Source organism: Clinocottus analis, unplaced genomic scaffold (assembly GCF_023055335.1).
Source record: "Clinocottus analis isolate CAN_PGR_092001 unplaced genomic scaffold, fCliAna1.0.p SCAF_138, whole genome shotgun sequence".
NCBI classification, from domain to species: domain Eukaryota; kingdom Metazoa; phylum Chordata; class Actinopteri; order Perciformes; family Cottidae; genus Clinocottus; species Clinocottus analis.
Window position 1 is genome coordinate 12,501 of NW_027175863.1, and position 16,009 is coordinate 28,509.

Genomic DNA, 16,009 nt, shown 5'->3' on the forward strand with positions numbered 1-16,009 from the left:
CCTCTCGTCCCCTGTCTCCTGCCCTCCTGTCTCCTGTCTCCTGCCCTCTCGTCTCCTGTCTCCTGCCCTCTCGTCTCCTGTCTCCTGCCCTCTCGTCCCCTGTCCTCCTGCCCTCTCGTCTCCTGTCTCCTGCCCTCTCGTCTCCTGCCCTCTCGTCTCCTGTCTCCTGCCCTCTCGTCTCCTGTCTCCTGCCCTCTCGTCTCCTGTCTCCTGCCCTCTCGTCTCCTGTCTCCTTGCCCTCTCGTCTCCTGCCCTCTCGTCTCCTCAGCTCCATCCGGTGTGTTCCATCAGCTGCTTCAGGTGAGTAGGCGTCCCAAACTCATCGTGAAGCTGAAATCCTGCAACAGCCGAACGAGAGCGCAGCTCAGGTGAGAAGAGTGGCTGAACACACAGATATGAAATACTCGTGTGTATACATGTGTATAAATATACGTACATGTACATCCGTCCTCAGCCTGCTTCCTGACTCTCTGCTTCACGCTCGGAGCGGCCTCCAGCTGCTGGTTCTGTTCAGGCAGCTGCAGGCCGACTGTCTGCTGATGGACAGGCCGACCATGCAGAGCGCCGGTAAGCCCCGCCTCCTCGCCGCTCATGTTCCTCTGGTTCTATCTGGTCCTTCATGGTCTTTAATGGTTCTCAGTGGTCCTTTGTAGTTCTTCATGGTCTTTAATGGTTCTTCATGGTTCTATCTGGTCCTTCATGGTCTTTAATGGTCCTTCGTGTCCCTTCATGGTCCTTCGTGGTTCTTCATGGTTCTCGTTGGGTTCCTCTCTCGGTTTCAGATCTCATGTGCAGTCCGGTTCTCTCCACGTTTCCCGAGCTGTTGGACCAGCCGGACCTGCTGGACGCTCTCCGGGTCCGTGGTCTCACAATTCATCATATTAATCCTCATAATTCATCATATTAATCCTCATAATTCATCATATTAATCCTCATAATTAAAATACATGTATTTTTCCTTCAGAGCGCCTGGATGGATGCTGAGAGCAACATGAGCAGAGCTCAGAAGGTGTGTGATACCAGTACTGACCTGTAGGGGTAGTAACTGGTAGTACTGGTATAGGGGTAGTAACTGGTAGTACTGGTATAGGGGTAGTAACTGGTAGTACTGGTATAGGGGTAGTAACTGGTAGTACTGGTATAGGGGTAGTAACTGGTAGTACTGGTATAGGGGTAGTAACTGGTAGTACTGGTATAGGGGTAGTAACTGGGAGTACTGGTATAGGGGTAGTAACTGGTAGTACTGGTATAGGGGTAGTAACTGGGAGTACTGGTATAGGGGTAGTAACTGGTAGTACTGGTATAGGGGTAGTAACTGGGAGTACTGGTATAGGGGTAGTAACTGGTAGTACTGGTATAGGGGTAGTAACTGGGAGTACTGGTATAGGGGTAGTAACTGGGAGTACTGGTATAGGGGTAGTAACTGGTAGTACTGGTATAGGGGTAGTAACTGGTAGTACTGGTATAGGGGTAGTAACTGGTAGTACTGGTATAGGGGTAGTAACTGGTAGTACTGGTATAGGGGTAGTAACTGGTAGTACTGGTATAGGGGTAGTAACTGGTAGTACTGGTATAGGGGTAGTAACTGGTAGTACTGGTATAGGGGTAGTAACTGGGAGTACTGGTATAGGGGTAGTAACTGGTAGTACTGGTATAGGGGTAGTAACTGGGAGTACTGGTATAGGGGTAGTAACTGGGAGTACTGGTATAGGGGTAGTAACTGGGAGTACTGGTATAGGCGTAGTAACTGGGAGTACTGGTATAGGGGTAGTAACTGGTAGTACTGGTATAGGGGTAGTAACTGGTAGTACTGGTATAGGGGTAGTAACTGGGAGTACTGGTATAGGGGTAGTAACTGGGAGTACTGGTACTGACCTGTCGGTGTGTCTGCAGAGAGACTCGTCCTTCCTGAAGCAGGAGTTTGTGGGCGTCTACCTGTCGTCCGTGTACTTCCTGCTCCGCTCGGCCTCGCTGCCCCCCCCCCGCTGGGCCGACGCCCCCTCAGAGGAGCAGCGGGCCCGGGTCATCTACGCCACGCTGCTCGCCCTGAGACGCAGCCGGCCGGCCGGCCTGCAGGTGTTCCTGAACGCCTCGCACCAGCATCTGGCCTTTGACGTCGCAGAGTTGACCTTTGACCTCCTGCGCGCGGCGCGGTAGAGGGAAGGAAAGGAAGGGCATCCTCTTCAGTGTATTCTGATGTATAATTAAGTGTATGTTTATATATAATGAAGTGTATTCTAGACGGTTTGGTTTAATAAATGACTGAAAACAATAAAGACTTTGATGTGCATAAATCAATCTTCTCTAAACGCATCGGCTTGTTGACGTTATGAAGCCTCGAGTTCAGCACTTTGAACGTCGCCATCTTGGTTTTTTGCAACCAGTGAACAGGAAGTGACCATGTAAGGACTGATGAGGACGCAGAGACGCCGAATACGTCTCTGGTGTTGACCTGTCACTCACACGAGAGACCGATCTACAATAATTGAACCGAAAGTGACATTATTAGCATGTTTTCTTACTCCTGCTATTTAGGGTTCTTTTTTTTAAATGAACAATACAACCAAGTGTTGACTTCCAGCTTTAATTCAATGGATATAACAAAACTATCACGTTACACTGTTTAGGAATTTCAACCATTTCTACAGTCCTTGACTGTATTGGCGTCCAGCTGTCCAGGAACTCATCGTCTCGCCTTTAAGAGGCTGACAGGCGCCTCAAACCGATCGGCAGACAGCAGAAACATCAGCATGGACCAGATCAACAGTTTGGTACGTTCCTAAAGGAATGTGCTGGCAAGACCACCAACGCCAAAAGACCTGGAAGACCACGGAGGACGTGTGAAGTAGACGTAGCAGAATTATTTCCTTGGTGAAGGAAACCCTTCATATCATGAACACGGGTCAGGAATATTACGGTCTGCTAGGTCTGTTAGGGTCTGCTAGGTCTGTTAGTGTCTGTTAGGGTCTGTTAGTGTCTGCTAGGGTCTGTTAGTGTCTGTTAGGGTCTGCTAGGTCTGCTAGTGTCTGTTAGGGTCTGCTAGGTCTGTTAGGGTCTGTTAGTGTCTGTTAGGGTCTGTTAGTGTCTGCTAGGGTCTGTTAGTGTCTGTTAGGGTCTGCTAGAGTCTGTTAGGGTCTGTTAGTGTCTGTTAGGGTCTGCTAGGTCTGCTAGTGTCTGTTAGGGTCTGTTAGGGTCTGCTAGGTCTGCTAGGTCTGTTAGTGTCTGTTAGTGTCTCTTAGGGTCTGCTAGTGTCTCTTAGGGTCTGCTAGTGTCTGCTAGTGTCTGTTAGTGTCTATTAGGGTCTGTTAGTGTCTGTTAGGGTCTGCTAGAGTCTGCTAGGGTCTGTTAGTGTCTCTTAGGGTCTGCTAGTGTCTCTTAGGGTCTGCTAGTGTCTGCTAGTGTCTGTTAGGGTCTGCTGGGGTCTGTTGGGGTCTCTTAGGGTCTGTTTGGGTCTGTTTGGGTCTGCTAGTGTCTCTTAGGGTCTGTTAGGGTCTGTTAAGGTATAGTATGGTCTGCTAGGGTCTGTCATGGTCGGTTATGTCTGTTAGGAGTTTGTTATGATCTTCTGCACAGCAGATACATGAGCCAGAGGGTCAAAGGTCAAGGTTCCATGTGATGAGGAAGTGGTCTGTCCTCATTGATGCATCAAGCTGCAGTCTGTCCTCATTGATGCATCAAGCTGCAGTCTGTCCTCATTGATGCATCAAGCTGCAGTCTGTCCTCATTGATGCATCAAGCTGCAGTCTGTCCTCATTGATGCATCAAGCTGCAGTCTGTCCTCATTGATGCATCAAGCTGCAGTCTGTCCTCATTAATGCATCAAGCTGCAGTCTGTCCTCATTGATGCATCAAGCTGCAGTCTGTCCTCATTGATGCATCAAGCTGCAGTCTGTCCTCATTAATGCATCAAGCTGCAGTCTGTCCTCATTAATGCATCAAGCTGCAGTCTGTCCTCATTGATGCATCAAGCTGCAGTCTGTCCTCATTGATGCATCAAGCTGCAGTCTGTCCTCATTAATGCATCAAGCTGCAGTCTGTCCTCATTAATGCATCATGAATGCGTCCTAGAAGTCCACAGGAAGAGTGAAGCATCTGGAACGCAGCCTAAGACTCATACGTGGGTAAGTTGTCCCGCCCCAACAGGTTCAACCAGATCAACAAAGTGGAGTGAAGAATAAAAACACTGTCAGGTCAGACTCTGTTGTCTTAGTGTATTTATTCCAGATAAACTCAACACAACATTTGCTGCAAAGCTTTCTGCTTGATCCTCTGGTCCCTACTAGTCTCCATATACAGGAACACAAGGGGACAAAGAGGGGCAGCATGGATCCTCTGAACCATCTGGTCTCCACTACAGAGTCCAGGCTGTTGTCAAAGACTCTTTACAAGTTGTCATGTTTGTCCACAGATGCTGGATTTGATCCTGAAAGACTCTTGTTGGAGCTGTGAGGAGGTTTCTGTGCACGATGACGTTTGATCCTGTGAACGCAGCTCAGACTGAGACTCGGTCCACCGGTCCGACTGCATACTTTGATGGTGACGTGAGGAACTCTGATGAAGGAAAAGAAGCTGCGTCGCTTCACTTCGTCTGATGCAAGTCGAAGTGAAGCAGGAAGCTCCTTTTCTCCACAGAGCTGCTGAGGACAGAAGAGAGCTGCTCTCTGAGGAAGTCCACGGCTCAACGTTCAGTAAGTGCAGCTGTGATCGGTTGAAATGACGTTAGTGATTGTTGTGACCGTGTGACTGTTTAAAGCTGCTGTCAAACATGTCAGCTGGGAAACAAGATGGCCGCCTGTGAGATTAACCAGAGAGAAGCTGCTGTTAGTTTGATTGTTGAAGTCCAGATGAAGTGTTGCTTTGAATGATGACACTGTGATGAAGAAGAGGAGTTCAGGCTGATCTGGAGTCTGTCAGGACTCTGACTGATGTGGAGGGGAAGCTAGTAAAATGGTGAGCACTAGGACCCAGCAGGGACCAGAGAGCTCACCTGGGACCCGGCTCTTAAGCCATGACAAAGATGGAAGCCATGTTGTTTTAAAGGAAAAGGTAAAGTTATGAGTAAACCAGCGACAGGTTGAAGCAGGAAGTGAGCCATGAGGGGGCGTGGTTTCAACAGCAGGGGCGTGGTCTCATGAGTGACAGCCTAACAAAGAAGCTGGAGGACCGGCTCTACCACGTTGCCTTCAGGTAACGTGGTATTTATGACTCACTACCTTCATACAGCATAATCACGTGATTGTCAGTAAACTAAATTGTCGCCAGTGACACAGTTCTGTTCTGCAGCATGAGAGCAGTAAACTCTGCTGCACAATAACACAATGTGACCCTGAGCACATCAGGTACAACACAGTCACCTTGCAGTTGAAACCACGCCAGATCCAGGCCAAAAGTCTGGACCTGAAAAAAATATTTGAAACCGAAAAAAATAGATTGAAATTTAAAAATATAAAATCTGTTAGTGAAAACTGAAAAAAAATTCTATATATATATATATATATATATATATATATATATATATATATAACCTCAAAAAGCCTTTCATAGTTATTTTTATTTCCAATACATTGTTGAATTTTCCAAGTTCAACAAAACCTTTTCAAATGAACAAAACATGTGACCTGGACTTACCTGATACCAGTTGCACTGATAAGCTCCGCCTACTAAATACCTGCAACGCGACACAGACGAGCTAAAGCACACAGCAGGCTGCTTAAAGCAACAGGCCGTCACACCTGAAACACACCTGAGAGCCTCTGTTTGCTCTCACCTGCTGCTTTCAGTCCTTTCAGTCCACAAAGCTTCAAGTTCATTTCTTCTCCTGGTTAAAGAGTTTGAGTTCATTTTCTATAGTGTTTGAATGTGTTAGTGTTTTCTTCAGTGTTCTTTTTCTCTCAGTGGTCACCAGGTCGTCGTCGACCTTTTACTACGTGATGAAATGGTGACGTGAACAATCCCGTCCAATGAAAGCTTCCCCATGTTCCCATGTGACCACAGTGTTTCCTATGAGGACGGTTACGCGTCATCCTGCTGTGTTTTACTGACTTCTGGCCTCTGGAGGGAGATCCTGAGGAGAAACTGCTGCATTTGTAGAAGTGGACGAACAATGTTTCACTTGTAAAACACTGTAAACTTATAGGATGAACATTTAAAATGACGTCTTTTGACATGTTAACGGGGTTTAAAAGAAGATAAAGTGAAGTTTGTTTAATATTCATCTTTAACAGACAGATGTTGGAGATCAATTGAATAATTATATGAAATAAAAGTTAAATAAGTGACCTTTAAGATGCAGTATTTATAGTCTAGAGACTAGGGAACATTGAGAATGTCTTCTAGTCTTCCAGTCTAGAGACTAGAGAACATTGTGAATGTCTTCTAGTCTTCTAGTCTAGAGACTAGAGAACATTGTGAATGTCTTCTAGTCTTCAAGTCTAGAGACTAGAGAACATTGTGAATGTCTTCTAGTCTTCCAGTCTAGAGACTAGAGAACATTGTGAATGTCTTCTAGTCTTCCAGTCTAGAGACTAGAGAACATTGTGAATGTCTTCTAGTCTTCAAGTCTAGAGACTAGAGAACATTGTGAATGTCTTCTAGTCTTCAAGTCTAGAGACTAGAGAACATTGTGAATGTCTTCTAGTCTTCAAGTCTAGAGACTAGAGAACATTGTGAATGTCTTCTAGTCTTCCAGTCTAGAGACTAGAGAACATTGTGAATGTCTTTTCTTGGATACGACTCTGCAGCTAAAGTGCCAACAACATGGAAACTGTCCCATGAGTGTATTTAGTGTTGAGGTGAATGAGCTGATTGTCATGATGAAGAGCAGTAATGTGTGATCTCTCCAGCAGGTGGTGCTGTTGGTGTGAAGGTGTGGACTCTGCTATGAGTCAGTGTGAGGACAGAGAGGAGGGAGTCCCTCCCTCTAAAAGCAGTCTGTGTGGGGAACATGACAGCCAGACCAGAGCTCAGAGGTGAGAGGACCATCTCTAACTGTCCAGGACTCTTCTCATGGCACAAAGTCTTTGACTCACTGACTCTGCTTCTACATGTGTGACCAGGACCCATCAGAGACCAGACTGTCCTGGACCTGGACCTGAACATGGACCTGGACCAAGTTGTGTGTCTGTGAAGAGTAACTGGTCTATGAGTCGTCCTACAGTCTTCAAAGGTGTTGATCAAAGGTGAGGATTTCAAAATGACGATGAGGTCAGAAGGTCACTCAGGTAAAACTCTGCTTTTACACCTGATGGTGGATGAGCCCTTGTGATGCCACAGCGGACAATGTGAGCTGGTTCTTCATGATGATGATGATGATGATGATGATGAAATCTCAGTGTTTCTATCAGGTCACAGCAGCAGAGAGAAAAGTCTCCTGGACCCAGCTGTGTGTCCATGAAGAGTGATCAGTCTAAAGATGGTTGGTTGAACTTCAGAGATGGACAACGTTCTGATGACCCAGAGTAAGTTCTTTAAACAGATGAAACAAGATGACTAACTGTCACACAGATGGTCGTCCTTCTTCTCCAGTCTTTAGCATCTGGTTTATAAAATGATGAATCATGACACAACATCTTTAACTCGTTGTTGTGTTTGTGTTGTAATATCATGAACAATAAACAGTCTGTGGTGCAGACACAATGTGAGCTGATGGTTCATGACTCCTCCACAGAGAGGACCAGGAGAGCTCAGAGGTTCCCAGAGGTCCGTCTGCCCAGCAGCATCAAACACACCTGGACTCCATATTTATGGTCTGTACCTGTACAACTACTTTTACATGTCTTCTGTTCACCATCATCTCCATGCTGCACTCTTTAGACCAGTGGGTTGTCAGTCTGTCCAACATGGATCTGATGTTTGCTTCCATGGTTTTAGTTTGTCATTCAGAGAATATTCTGTTCCAGCTGCTGGAGGAGAACATCCTCACTTTTGTGAAGGACGAGCTGAAGAAGATCCAGAAGGTTCTGAGTTCAGATTACCCAGAATGCTTAGAGAGTCAGAGAGAGGATGAGGAGGTGTTGGATGGTGAGGAGGAAGAGCAGAGGAGGAGGAGCAGAGAAGCATTTCAGAAGATCTCACTGCACTTCCTGAGGAGCATGAAGCAGGAGGAGCTGGCTGACTGTCTGCAGAGCAGTAAGAGGACTTCTCTAAAGATTTAACATGCTGGATGAATGGAACGTTTACTAATGTCTCAAGAGATGGACCAGAACATATTCACAGACTCATCCTTTGAGGACATGAGGTGTTGAAATCTATTCTTTGACTCATTGATCTTCTTGTTGTGTTCATTCAGGACTTCTTGCTGCAGTTTGTCAGCGTGAACTCAAATCTAACCTGAAGAAGAAGTTCCAGTGTGTGTTTGAGGGGATCGCTAAAGCAGGAAACCCAACCCTTCTGAACCAGATCTACACAGAGCTCTACATCACAGAGGGAGGGACTGCAGAGGTCAACAATGAACATGAGGTCAGACAGATTGAAGCAGCATCCAGGAAACCACACAGACCAGAAACCACCATCAGACAAGAAGACCTCTTTAAAGCCTCACCTGGAGGAGAGGAACCAATCAGAACAGTGATGACAAAGGGAGTGGCTGGCATCGGGAAAACAGTCCTAACACAGAAGTTCACTCTGGACTGGGCTGAAGACAAAGCCAACCAGGACATCCAGTTCATGTTTCCCTTCACCTTCAGAGAGCTGAATGTGCTGAAAGAGAAGAAGTTCAGCTTGGTGGAACTTGTTCATCACTTCTTCTCTGAAACCAAAGAAGCAGGAATCTGCAGGTTTGAAGAGTTCCCGGTTGTGTTCATCTTTGACGGTCTGGATGAGTGTCGACTTCCTCTGGACTTCCACAACAATGAGGTCCTGACTGATGTCACAGAGTCCACCTCAGTGGATGTGCTGCTGACAAACCTCATCAGGGGGAAGCTGCTTCCCTCTGCTCGCCTCTGGATAACCACACGACCTGCAGCAGCCAATCAGATCCCTCCTGACTGTGTTGACCTGGTGACAGAGGTCAGAGGGTTCACTGACCCACAGAAGAAGGACTACTTCAGGAAGAGGTTCAGAGATGAGGAGCAGGCCAGAAGGATCATCCCCCACATCGAGACCTCACGAAGCCTCCACATCATGTGTCACATCCCAGTCTTCTGCTGGATCACTGCTACAGTTCTGGAGGTCGTGTTGAAGACCACAGAGGGAGGACAGCTGCCCAAGACCCTGACTGAGATGTACATCCACTTCCTGGTGGTTCAGTCCAAAGTGAAGAAGGTCAAGTATGATGGAGGAGCTGAGACAGATCCACACTGGAGTCCAAAGAGCAGGAAGATGATCGAGTCTCTGGGAAAACTGGCTTTTGATCAGCTGCAGAAAGGGAACCTGATCTTCTATGAATCCGACCTGACAGAGTGTGGCATCGACATCAGAGCAGCCTCAGTGTACTCAGGAGTGTTCACACAGATCTTTAGAGAGGAGAGAGGACTGTACCAGGACAAGGTGTTCTGCTTCGTCCATCTGAGTGTTCAGGAGTTTCTGGCTGCTCTTCATGTCCATCTGACCTTCATCAACTCTGGTGTCAACCTGCTGGCAGAAGAACAAACAACCTCCCGGTTGTCTAAAGTCTTTAAAAACAAACCTAAACCAAGACATCTGTACCAGAGTGCTGTGAACAAGGCCTTACAGAGTCCTAATGGACACCTGGACTTGTTCCTCCGCTTCCTCCTGGGTCTTTCACTGGAGACCAATCAGACTCTCCTTCGAGGTCTGCTGCCACAGACAGGAAGTAGCTCAAAGACCATCAAGAAAACAGTCCAGTACATCAAGGAGAAGATCAGTGAGGATGTGTCTCCAGAGAAAAGCATCAATCTGTTCCACTGTCTGAATGAACTGAATGATGGTTCTCTAGTGGAGGAGATCCAACAGTCCCTGAGGTCAGGACGTCTCTCCACAGATGAACTGTCTCCTGCTCAGTGGTCAGCTCTGGTCTTCATCTTACTGTCATCAGGAAAAGATCTGAAGGTGTTTGACCTGAAGAAGTACTCTGCTTCAGAGGAGGCTCTTCTGAGGATGCTGCCAGTGGTCAAAGCCTCCAACAAAGCTCTGTAAGTACAGAGAGAGTTAGATTCATAGATCATAACTTAAATACGCTGCTATCTTTTACACTTACTGCTTATCTTTTCTTCCTCCTTGTCTCTTCAGCCTGAGTGGCTGTAACCTCTCAGAGAGAAGCTGTGAAGCTCTGTCCTCAGTCCTCAGCTCCCAGTCCTCTAGTCTGAGAGAGCTGGACCTGAGTAACAACAAGCTGCAGGATCTAGGAGTGAAGCTGCTGTCTGCTGGACTGGAGAGTCCTCACTGCAGACTGGAGACTCTCAGGTCAGATAAAGTTAGTTTGTCTGAAATGTTTAAATGTGGCGATGGCGGCGTTTGAAACACAATTTTCATTCACATCACAGAGTCGTCCTGATGTTCTTCTTGTTCATGCTTTACGATATTATCTTTGATATCAGTAAAGAATAAAAAAGGAGAAATGCAGGAAAAGAGACTAAAAACTTCAAAGTGTCTCTACAGTGATAATCTGCTAAAAGTTTGATGGCTGTTTATTTCTGATTCAGAACTTAACAAACTCAAGTCCAGCTCTCTCAGACTAGAGCACTGGCAGCTGAAGTCTAAAGAATATAAAGTTTAATTTATCTTTCTCTCACTTTGTTCAGTTCATCTCTCTCGTTAGCAAAATGACTGAAAACCACAACTGGGTGTTGTTTTAACTAATAAACAACATTAAATATTTACCCATCCTGATATTAATTCTATCACACTTCCTGTTTCCAGTACAGAACAATGAACAACATTATTTTATAATTGTTTAGATTAAAACAGCAAGAATTTCTATCCACTTTCACTGAACAAATTATCTTGTTCTTTCTGATTCTACTTTAGTCCAGACTCATTATCACAGAAGATTTCATTTGAACATGAATGTTATTTTTCTTCTTGTTGGTTGTTGTCTCTTCAGCCTGAGTGTCTGTAACCTCTCAGAGAGAAGCTGTGAAGCTCTGTCCTCAGTCCTCAGCTCCCAGTCCTCTAGTCTGAGAGAGCTGGACCTGAGTAACAACAACAAGCTACAGGATTCAGGACTGAAGCTGCTGTCTGCTGGACTGGAGAGTCCTCACTGCAGAAGGGAGATCATCAGGTATGAAGAGATGATTTTGCATATTTTTAGTATCGATACTTCATTAAAATATCGTGCGATCAGAGGGCACTCACTTTCCACTCCCGGTAGTGCTGTCTGCACGCATTGACTGCAAAGAGACGGGATTAAGGAGGCAGCCTTAAGGAGGCAGCCTTAAGGAGGCAGGGATTAAGGAGGCAGCCTTAAGGAGGCAGGCCTTAAGGAGGCAGCCTTAAGGAGGCAGGGATTAAGGAGGCAGCCTTAAGGAGGCAGGCCTTAAGGAGGCAGCCTTAAGGAGGCAGGCCTTAAGGTGGCAGAGCTTAAGGAGGCAGGGATTAAGGAGGCAGGCCTTAAGGAGGCAAGCCTTAAGGTGGCAGGGATTAAGGAGGCAGCCTTAAGGAGGCGGGACAGGCAGCGAGTGATCAGGGGAGACATAATGGCCTCAGTGCAGAAGCTCTTGCTGACCGTCCTCGGCTTGTTGGAACAAAAGAGGAAGAAGTGAAATGTGGAAATACTTTGACTCCATTGCAGACTGAAGGAAAGCCCACTGACACACAGAGACCCGTCTAACAGACCAAGGGAGGACACGTCAAACATGGCAAAGCAGCTTCCAGACAGACACCAGACAATAGGCCGACACATTCGTGTATAATCAATGCTTTGATGGCCTCATGTAGTGTTCATTAATATCTTGCTGGAAGCTAATACTAATATTAATGCCGCTTGTTAAATGTTTAAAAAGGTGATGAAGCTGTTGTGTTTCTGGAGCGTTGTCTTGTCTCTACATCAGAAACTAGGACAGTGGTGTATCCTGACACGTTGACGGCATCATGGTGGGTTGACGTGCATCAACGTCGTCACGCTGCAGTTTGTGGGCTCATATGAAACTATAGTTTGATGTTTTAATGCTGGTCATCTGCCTCCAGTGTGTGTTGCCCTTTAGTCCAGACATTACTGTGAGAAGACAAGCAAAGAAACAACCTGTTCAAACCTTCTTGATGGAGCATCACAACAGGAATGTGTTGCTGTTTAAAGGAGTTCAGCTTCACCTGGTGTTGGTTTGTTTTGCACTGAGAGACAGTTCTCTGGTGGTCAGAGTGACTTGTTGAAGCTACAGGTGACAGTCGGCCACAGACGCTCAGCTGGTGAACATAGTGGAGCGTTTAGCAGCTAAAGAGACAGATGTTTCCCTCAGGAGGTGGTGGAGACCAAACACAGAGCTACAAGAGAGAGAATAGTGGACTTCATTCATCAGGTGACACAAAGAGTCCTGATGAGTCATCATGTTGATGTGGAACTGCTGGATGTGGAAGCAGCTGGTTGATATCATGTCAGACACAACGACTTCATAAGCTGATCATGTGTCAGATGTTGTGTTTACAGCTTGTTTCCACTGAACCACAAACAGACAAAGAATCAACTGATGCAGGTTTAAACATCTGAGTTCCTGACTGACTGCTAGAGGAACCTGAGTCTGATTCATGTGGACCAGTGGAATGGACTAAGTGCTAGAATCAGCTACGGAGCCCAATTGTTGTGGAAAACATGAGTCACGATGCATTTTAAATCAACAAATCTTGACTGTCAATAGTTCAGCAACCAGAAAGTCAATACACACACACGCATACACAAATATACATTGATAACTATTAGTTATCAAGGTCTGTCGTTGTTATTTAGGGGGAGTAGAAGAGTTCAGTTCATCTTTTCAAGGCTGTTCAGTTCTAGGTTTGGTTAGTGTCCGGGGGAACAAAGTTCACCTTCCCACCAAGGAGGGGGGGACTCGGTTGCTCCTTCAGTCTTAGCTCTTCATCATCCAATGTCCAGTCATCGCTGTGATCCACATGAAAACCTGACCTATAAAACGTCACACAGAACAGAAAAGTCAAAAACCAAAATGTCAACAGCAGCTTTAGGTCACACAAAACAATCTGACACACTCAGGGGGAAACAAAGGAAAAACACATGCAACAAAGCAAAATATAAGTCACTCAACAGGTAGTGCCGATATGCTAATTGCTAAGCTAGTGGAAGCTAATCAAACCCTAACCCATATGTTAATGTTAAAGACTCTTCCAGAACAAACACACAGCATCTGATGAACAGCATCAAGCTGCAGACGAGAGAAGAAGAGCGATTCCATAACTGCTGCAGCAAACTGAGCAAAGTAGATCTACTTCAGGAAGTGGATCAAGTCTCCAAACTCCACTGCTGCTGGTTCTGCAGCTCGTGAGACACTCAGGCGCCGCTAGTGGAAACGTATCCGTCCTCCGTTCACGGTGCTCTAAGAGTCCGTAGTGAGGACGCTCAGTGTGAACGCAGCAACAGATATGAGATTAAAGTGGAAACCTCACGTGAGGAGAACAGAGATCTCACCTGCTGGCTCGTGATTACAGGACGAACTCTCTACCACATGAGCCACATACAGAAATGACTCTCATCCGCATAGTTGTGTTTTTAATTCACCTCAATGGAGCCCACACGAGAATATTTTTGTTATAACAGGTGAAATAACAATACAATGCCACTAATTGTGTTTAATCTTGTTCTATAATTTAATTACTATAACAAACTATAGGTGTTGTATATATAAAATATGAATATATGTAAATCTTTATAAGCTGTGATATGAAACAGCTAATATTGAATCCCAAAGCTCTGTGATGAGAGTGATGTCATGTCCATGTTTCATGCTGCTCTGACCCCCCTCCTCCTTTCAGGGTGGAGCCTGCTGGAGTCCGATGGTTCAGACCAGGTCTGAGGAAGTGTAAGTGGGCTTTGATTCATGAACACATTCAACCATCTGCACACTGTGACATCACTCATTCACATCTCTGATGTCATCATCAAAGTGTCACTAGATGAACAGATGATAGATTAATAACTGCAGCTGTATTGTGTCTTGTTCTCTCCATCAGATTCCTGTGAACTCACAATCGACACAAACACAGTGAACAAGAACCTCAAACTGTCTGACAACAACAGGAAGGTGACATGTGTGGAGGAGGATCAGTCATATCCTGATCATCCAGACAGGTTTGAAGTCTCTCCTCAGCTGCTGTGTAGAACTGGTCTGACTGGTCGCTGTTACTGGGAGGTCGAGTGGAGAGGAGACGTTTCTATATCAGTGAGTTACAGAGGAATCAGAAGGAGAGGACGCAGTACAGACTGTTGGTTTGGAGGGAATGATCAGTCCTGGAGTCTGGAGTTTTATGATGGTGGTTACTCTGTCCTTCACAATAAGACAGGAACACCCATCACCTCCTCCTCCTCGTCCTCCTCCTCCTCTGGTAGAGTAGCAGTGTATGTGGACTGTCCTGCTGGCTCTCTGTCCTTCTACAGAGTCTCCTCTGACACACTGATCCACCTCCACACCTTCAACACCACATTCACTGAACCTCTTTATCCTGGGTTTGGGTTCTGGTTCAGGTCTGGTTCCTCAGTGTCTCTGTGTTCTCTGGAGGATTGAGAGTCTCCTCCTGGTAGAGAAACCTCCTCTCTGCTGTCCAGATAGTTCCTCCTGTACAGGATCACAGCTGATGTTAGCTAGCAGCAACCTGATCTCTCAGTGGTTGTAAAGAGCTGCAGCAGGTGAGGGGTACCTGCTGGTCTGGACTCTGGGGGGTTGAGAGCTCTCTGAACTTGTGCTGTTGCAGATGGATGTCTGAGAGCTGAGCGAGGTCCATGTGATGACCTGAAATGATCTGTTGTCTGAGAGAAGCTGTGAAACATGTTGTACTTTGTGTAGAAAACTCCACTTTGTTGTCTTGAAACATTTGTTTGTGTGAAGAAAAACCTCCGAATGTCAAACGAGAGTCTTACTGGATCAGATTCAGCTTCTGTGGAGAAATAATCACAACTTGTAAAGAGTTGTTTTGATTTGAACAAACTAAATTCATCATCTTTGATCGTCGTGTAACAAATGAACAAACTTTGATAAGTTGGGATCAAAATAAATCAAAGTTCTGGATGATTCTAGATAATAAACCACATGAACATCATGTCAAAGCAAAAATGTCCAAATCCATCCCAACAGTGTAAATGAAGGATTTGTTGACTCCAGCTTCATTGTTCACGTTGTGTTGTTCACTTTTACTTCCATTCATCACTGACTGTGTGCTAGTTTGGGGAAACTCAGCGAATCAAAAGAGACAGAAGAAGTTACAAGGACTTGTCTTCTTTCAGGATTCTTTCAGGCTTCTGGTTTGGAGTCTTTTTGATGAGGCTTGTTGGTGATTTGAACCTTTAAGGTTTTTGACGTTTTATCTTTTCTTTTCTTGACTTCTTGCATTATCCGCTGTTGTAACCTTTAACCTTGTTGTTGTAAAAACAAATAAAACTGGTTTGTATTGTGTACATTCCAACCAAAGTCCAGTCTTGCTCGTCTCTGGAGGCGTCTGGTCGTCTCCATTCGCAGCGCGAATTATTCATGCGAGTTGAAATTTCCAGACTCTGGCGAAAACAAATCGTGTGAGTCATGGTTGCGTCAGTTAAGCGGCGTTGAGAAGCTCCGCCCCTCATCGCCGCTCGTCACTGTTCCCTCCTGAGTGATGAAGGAGCTCTGTGACGCTCTGGGGCTTCAGGGTCTCATCAAGGACGACGTGGACTATGAGGACAGGTGAACCTGCTGGCTTCAGGACCAGGACCAGGACTCTCCAGCAACAAGGTGACTTCACCCGACCGGACGAAGGAGAAACGCCGTCATGGAAACGTTTCCTGACGCTGTGAACGGGTTCGTTGTTGCCGTTCTTTGTTACTCTTATTCTGTAATTTATCTGATTTTATTATGTTGTGAACCTTCAGAGGAAACTGTGTCACCACTTGATGGCAGCGTTGCTCTGTTTCTGTGTT

The 16,009-nt window shown here is 45.9% G+C and overlaps 2 protein-coding genes across 2 annotated transcripts in view; both read left to right on the forward strand.

The window, feature by feature from the left end:
- nphp1 (nephronophthisis 1) overlaps positions 1–2,257 on the forward strand; it is an 8,890-nt gene extending 6,633 nt beyond the window's left edge. The window contains 5 exon segments of the mRNA XM_068574926.1: positions 269–368; positions 455–567; positions 783–856; positions 965–1,009; positions 1,894–2,257. Coding sequence (XP_068431027.1) covers positions 269–368; positions 455–567; positions 783–856; positions 965–1,009; positions 1,894–2,157 — 596 coding nt within the window. The 3' untranslated portion in view covers positions 2,158–2,257.
- Positions 2,258–6,812: 4,555 nt separating this feature from the next.
- On the forward strand, positions 6,813–15,512 carry LOC137784351 (protein NLRC3-like). The gene is made up of 9 exons (XM_068574927.1): positions 6,813–6,968; positions 7,344–7,457; positions 7,667–7,745; positions 7,899–8,127; positions 8,288–10,091; positions 10,189–10,362; positions 11,003–11,179; positions 13,879–13,925; positions 14,077–15,512. The coding sequence occupies exons 1-9, from the start codon at positions 6,826–6,828 to the stop codon at positions 14,625–14,627; spliced, it is 3,318 nt and encodes a 1,105-aa protein (XP_068431028.1). The 5' UTR covers positions 6,813–6,825; the 3' UTR covers positions 14,628–15,512.
- The last annotated feature ends 497 nt before the right edge of the window (positions 15,513–16,009 follow it).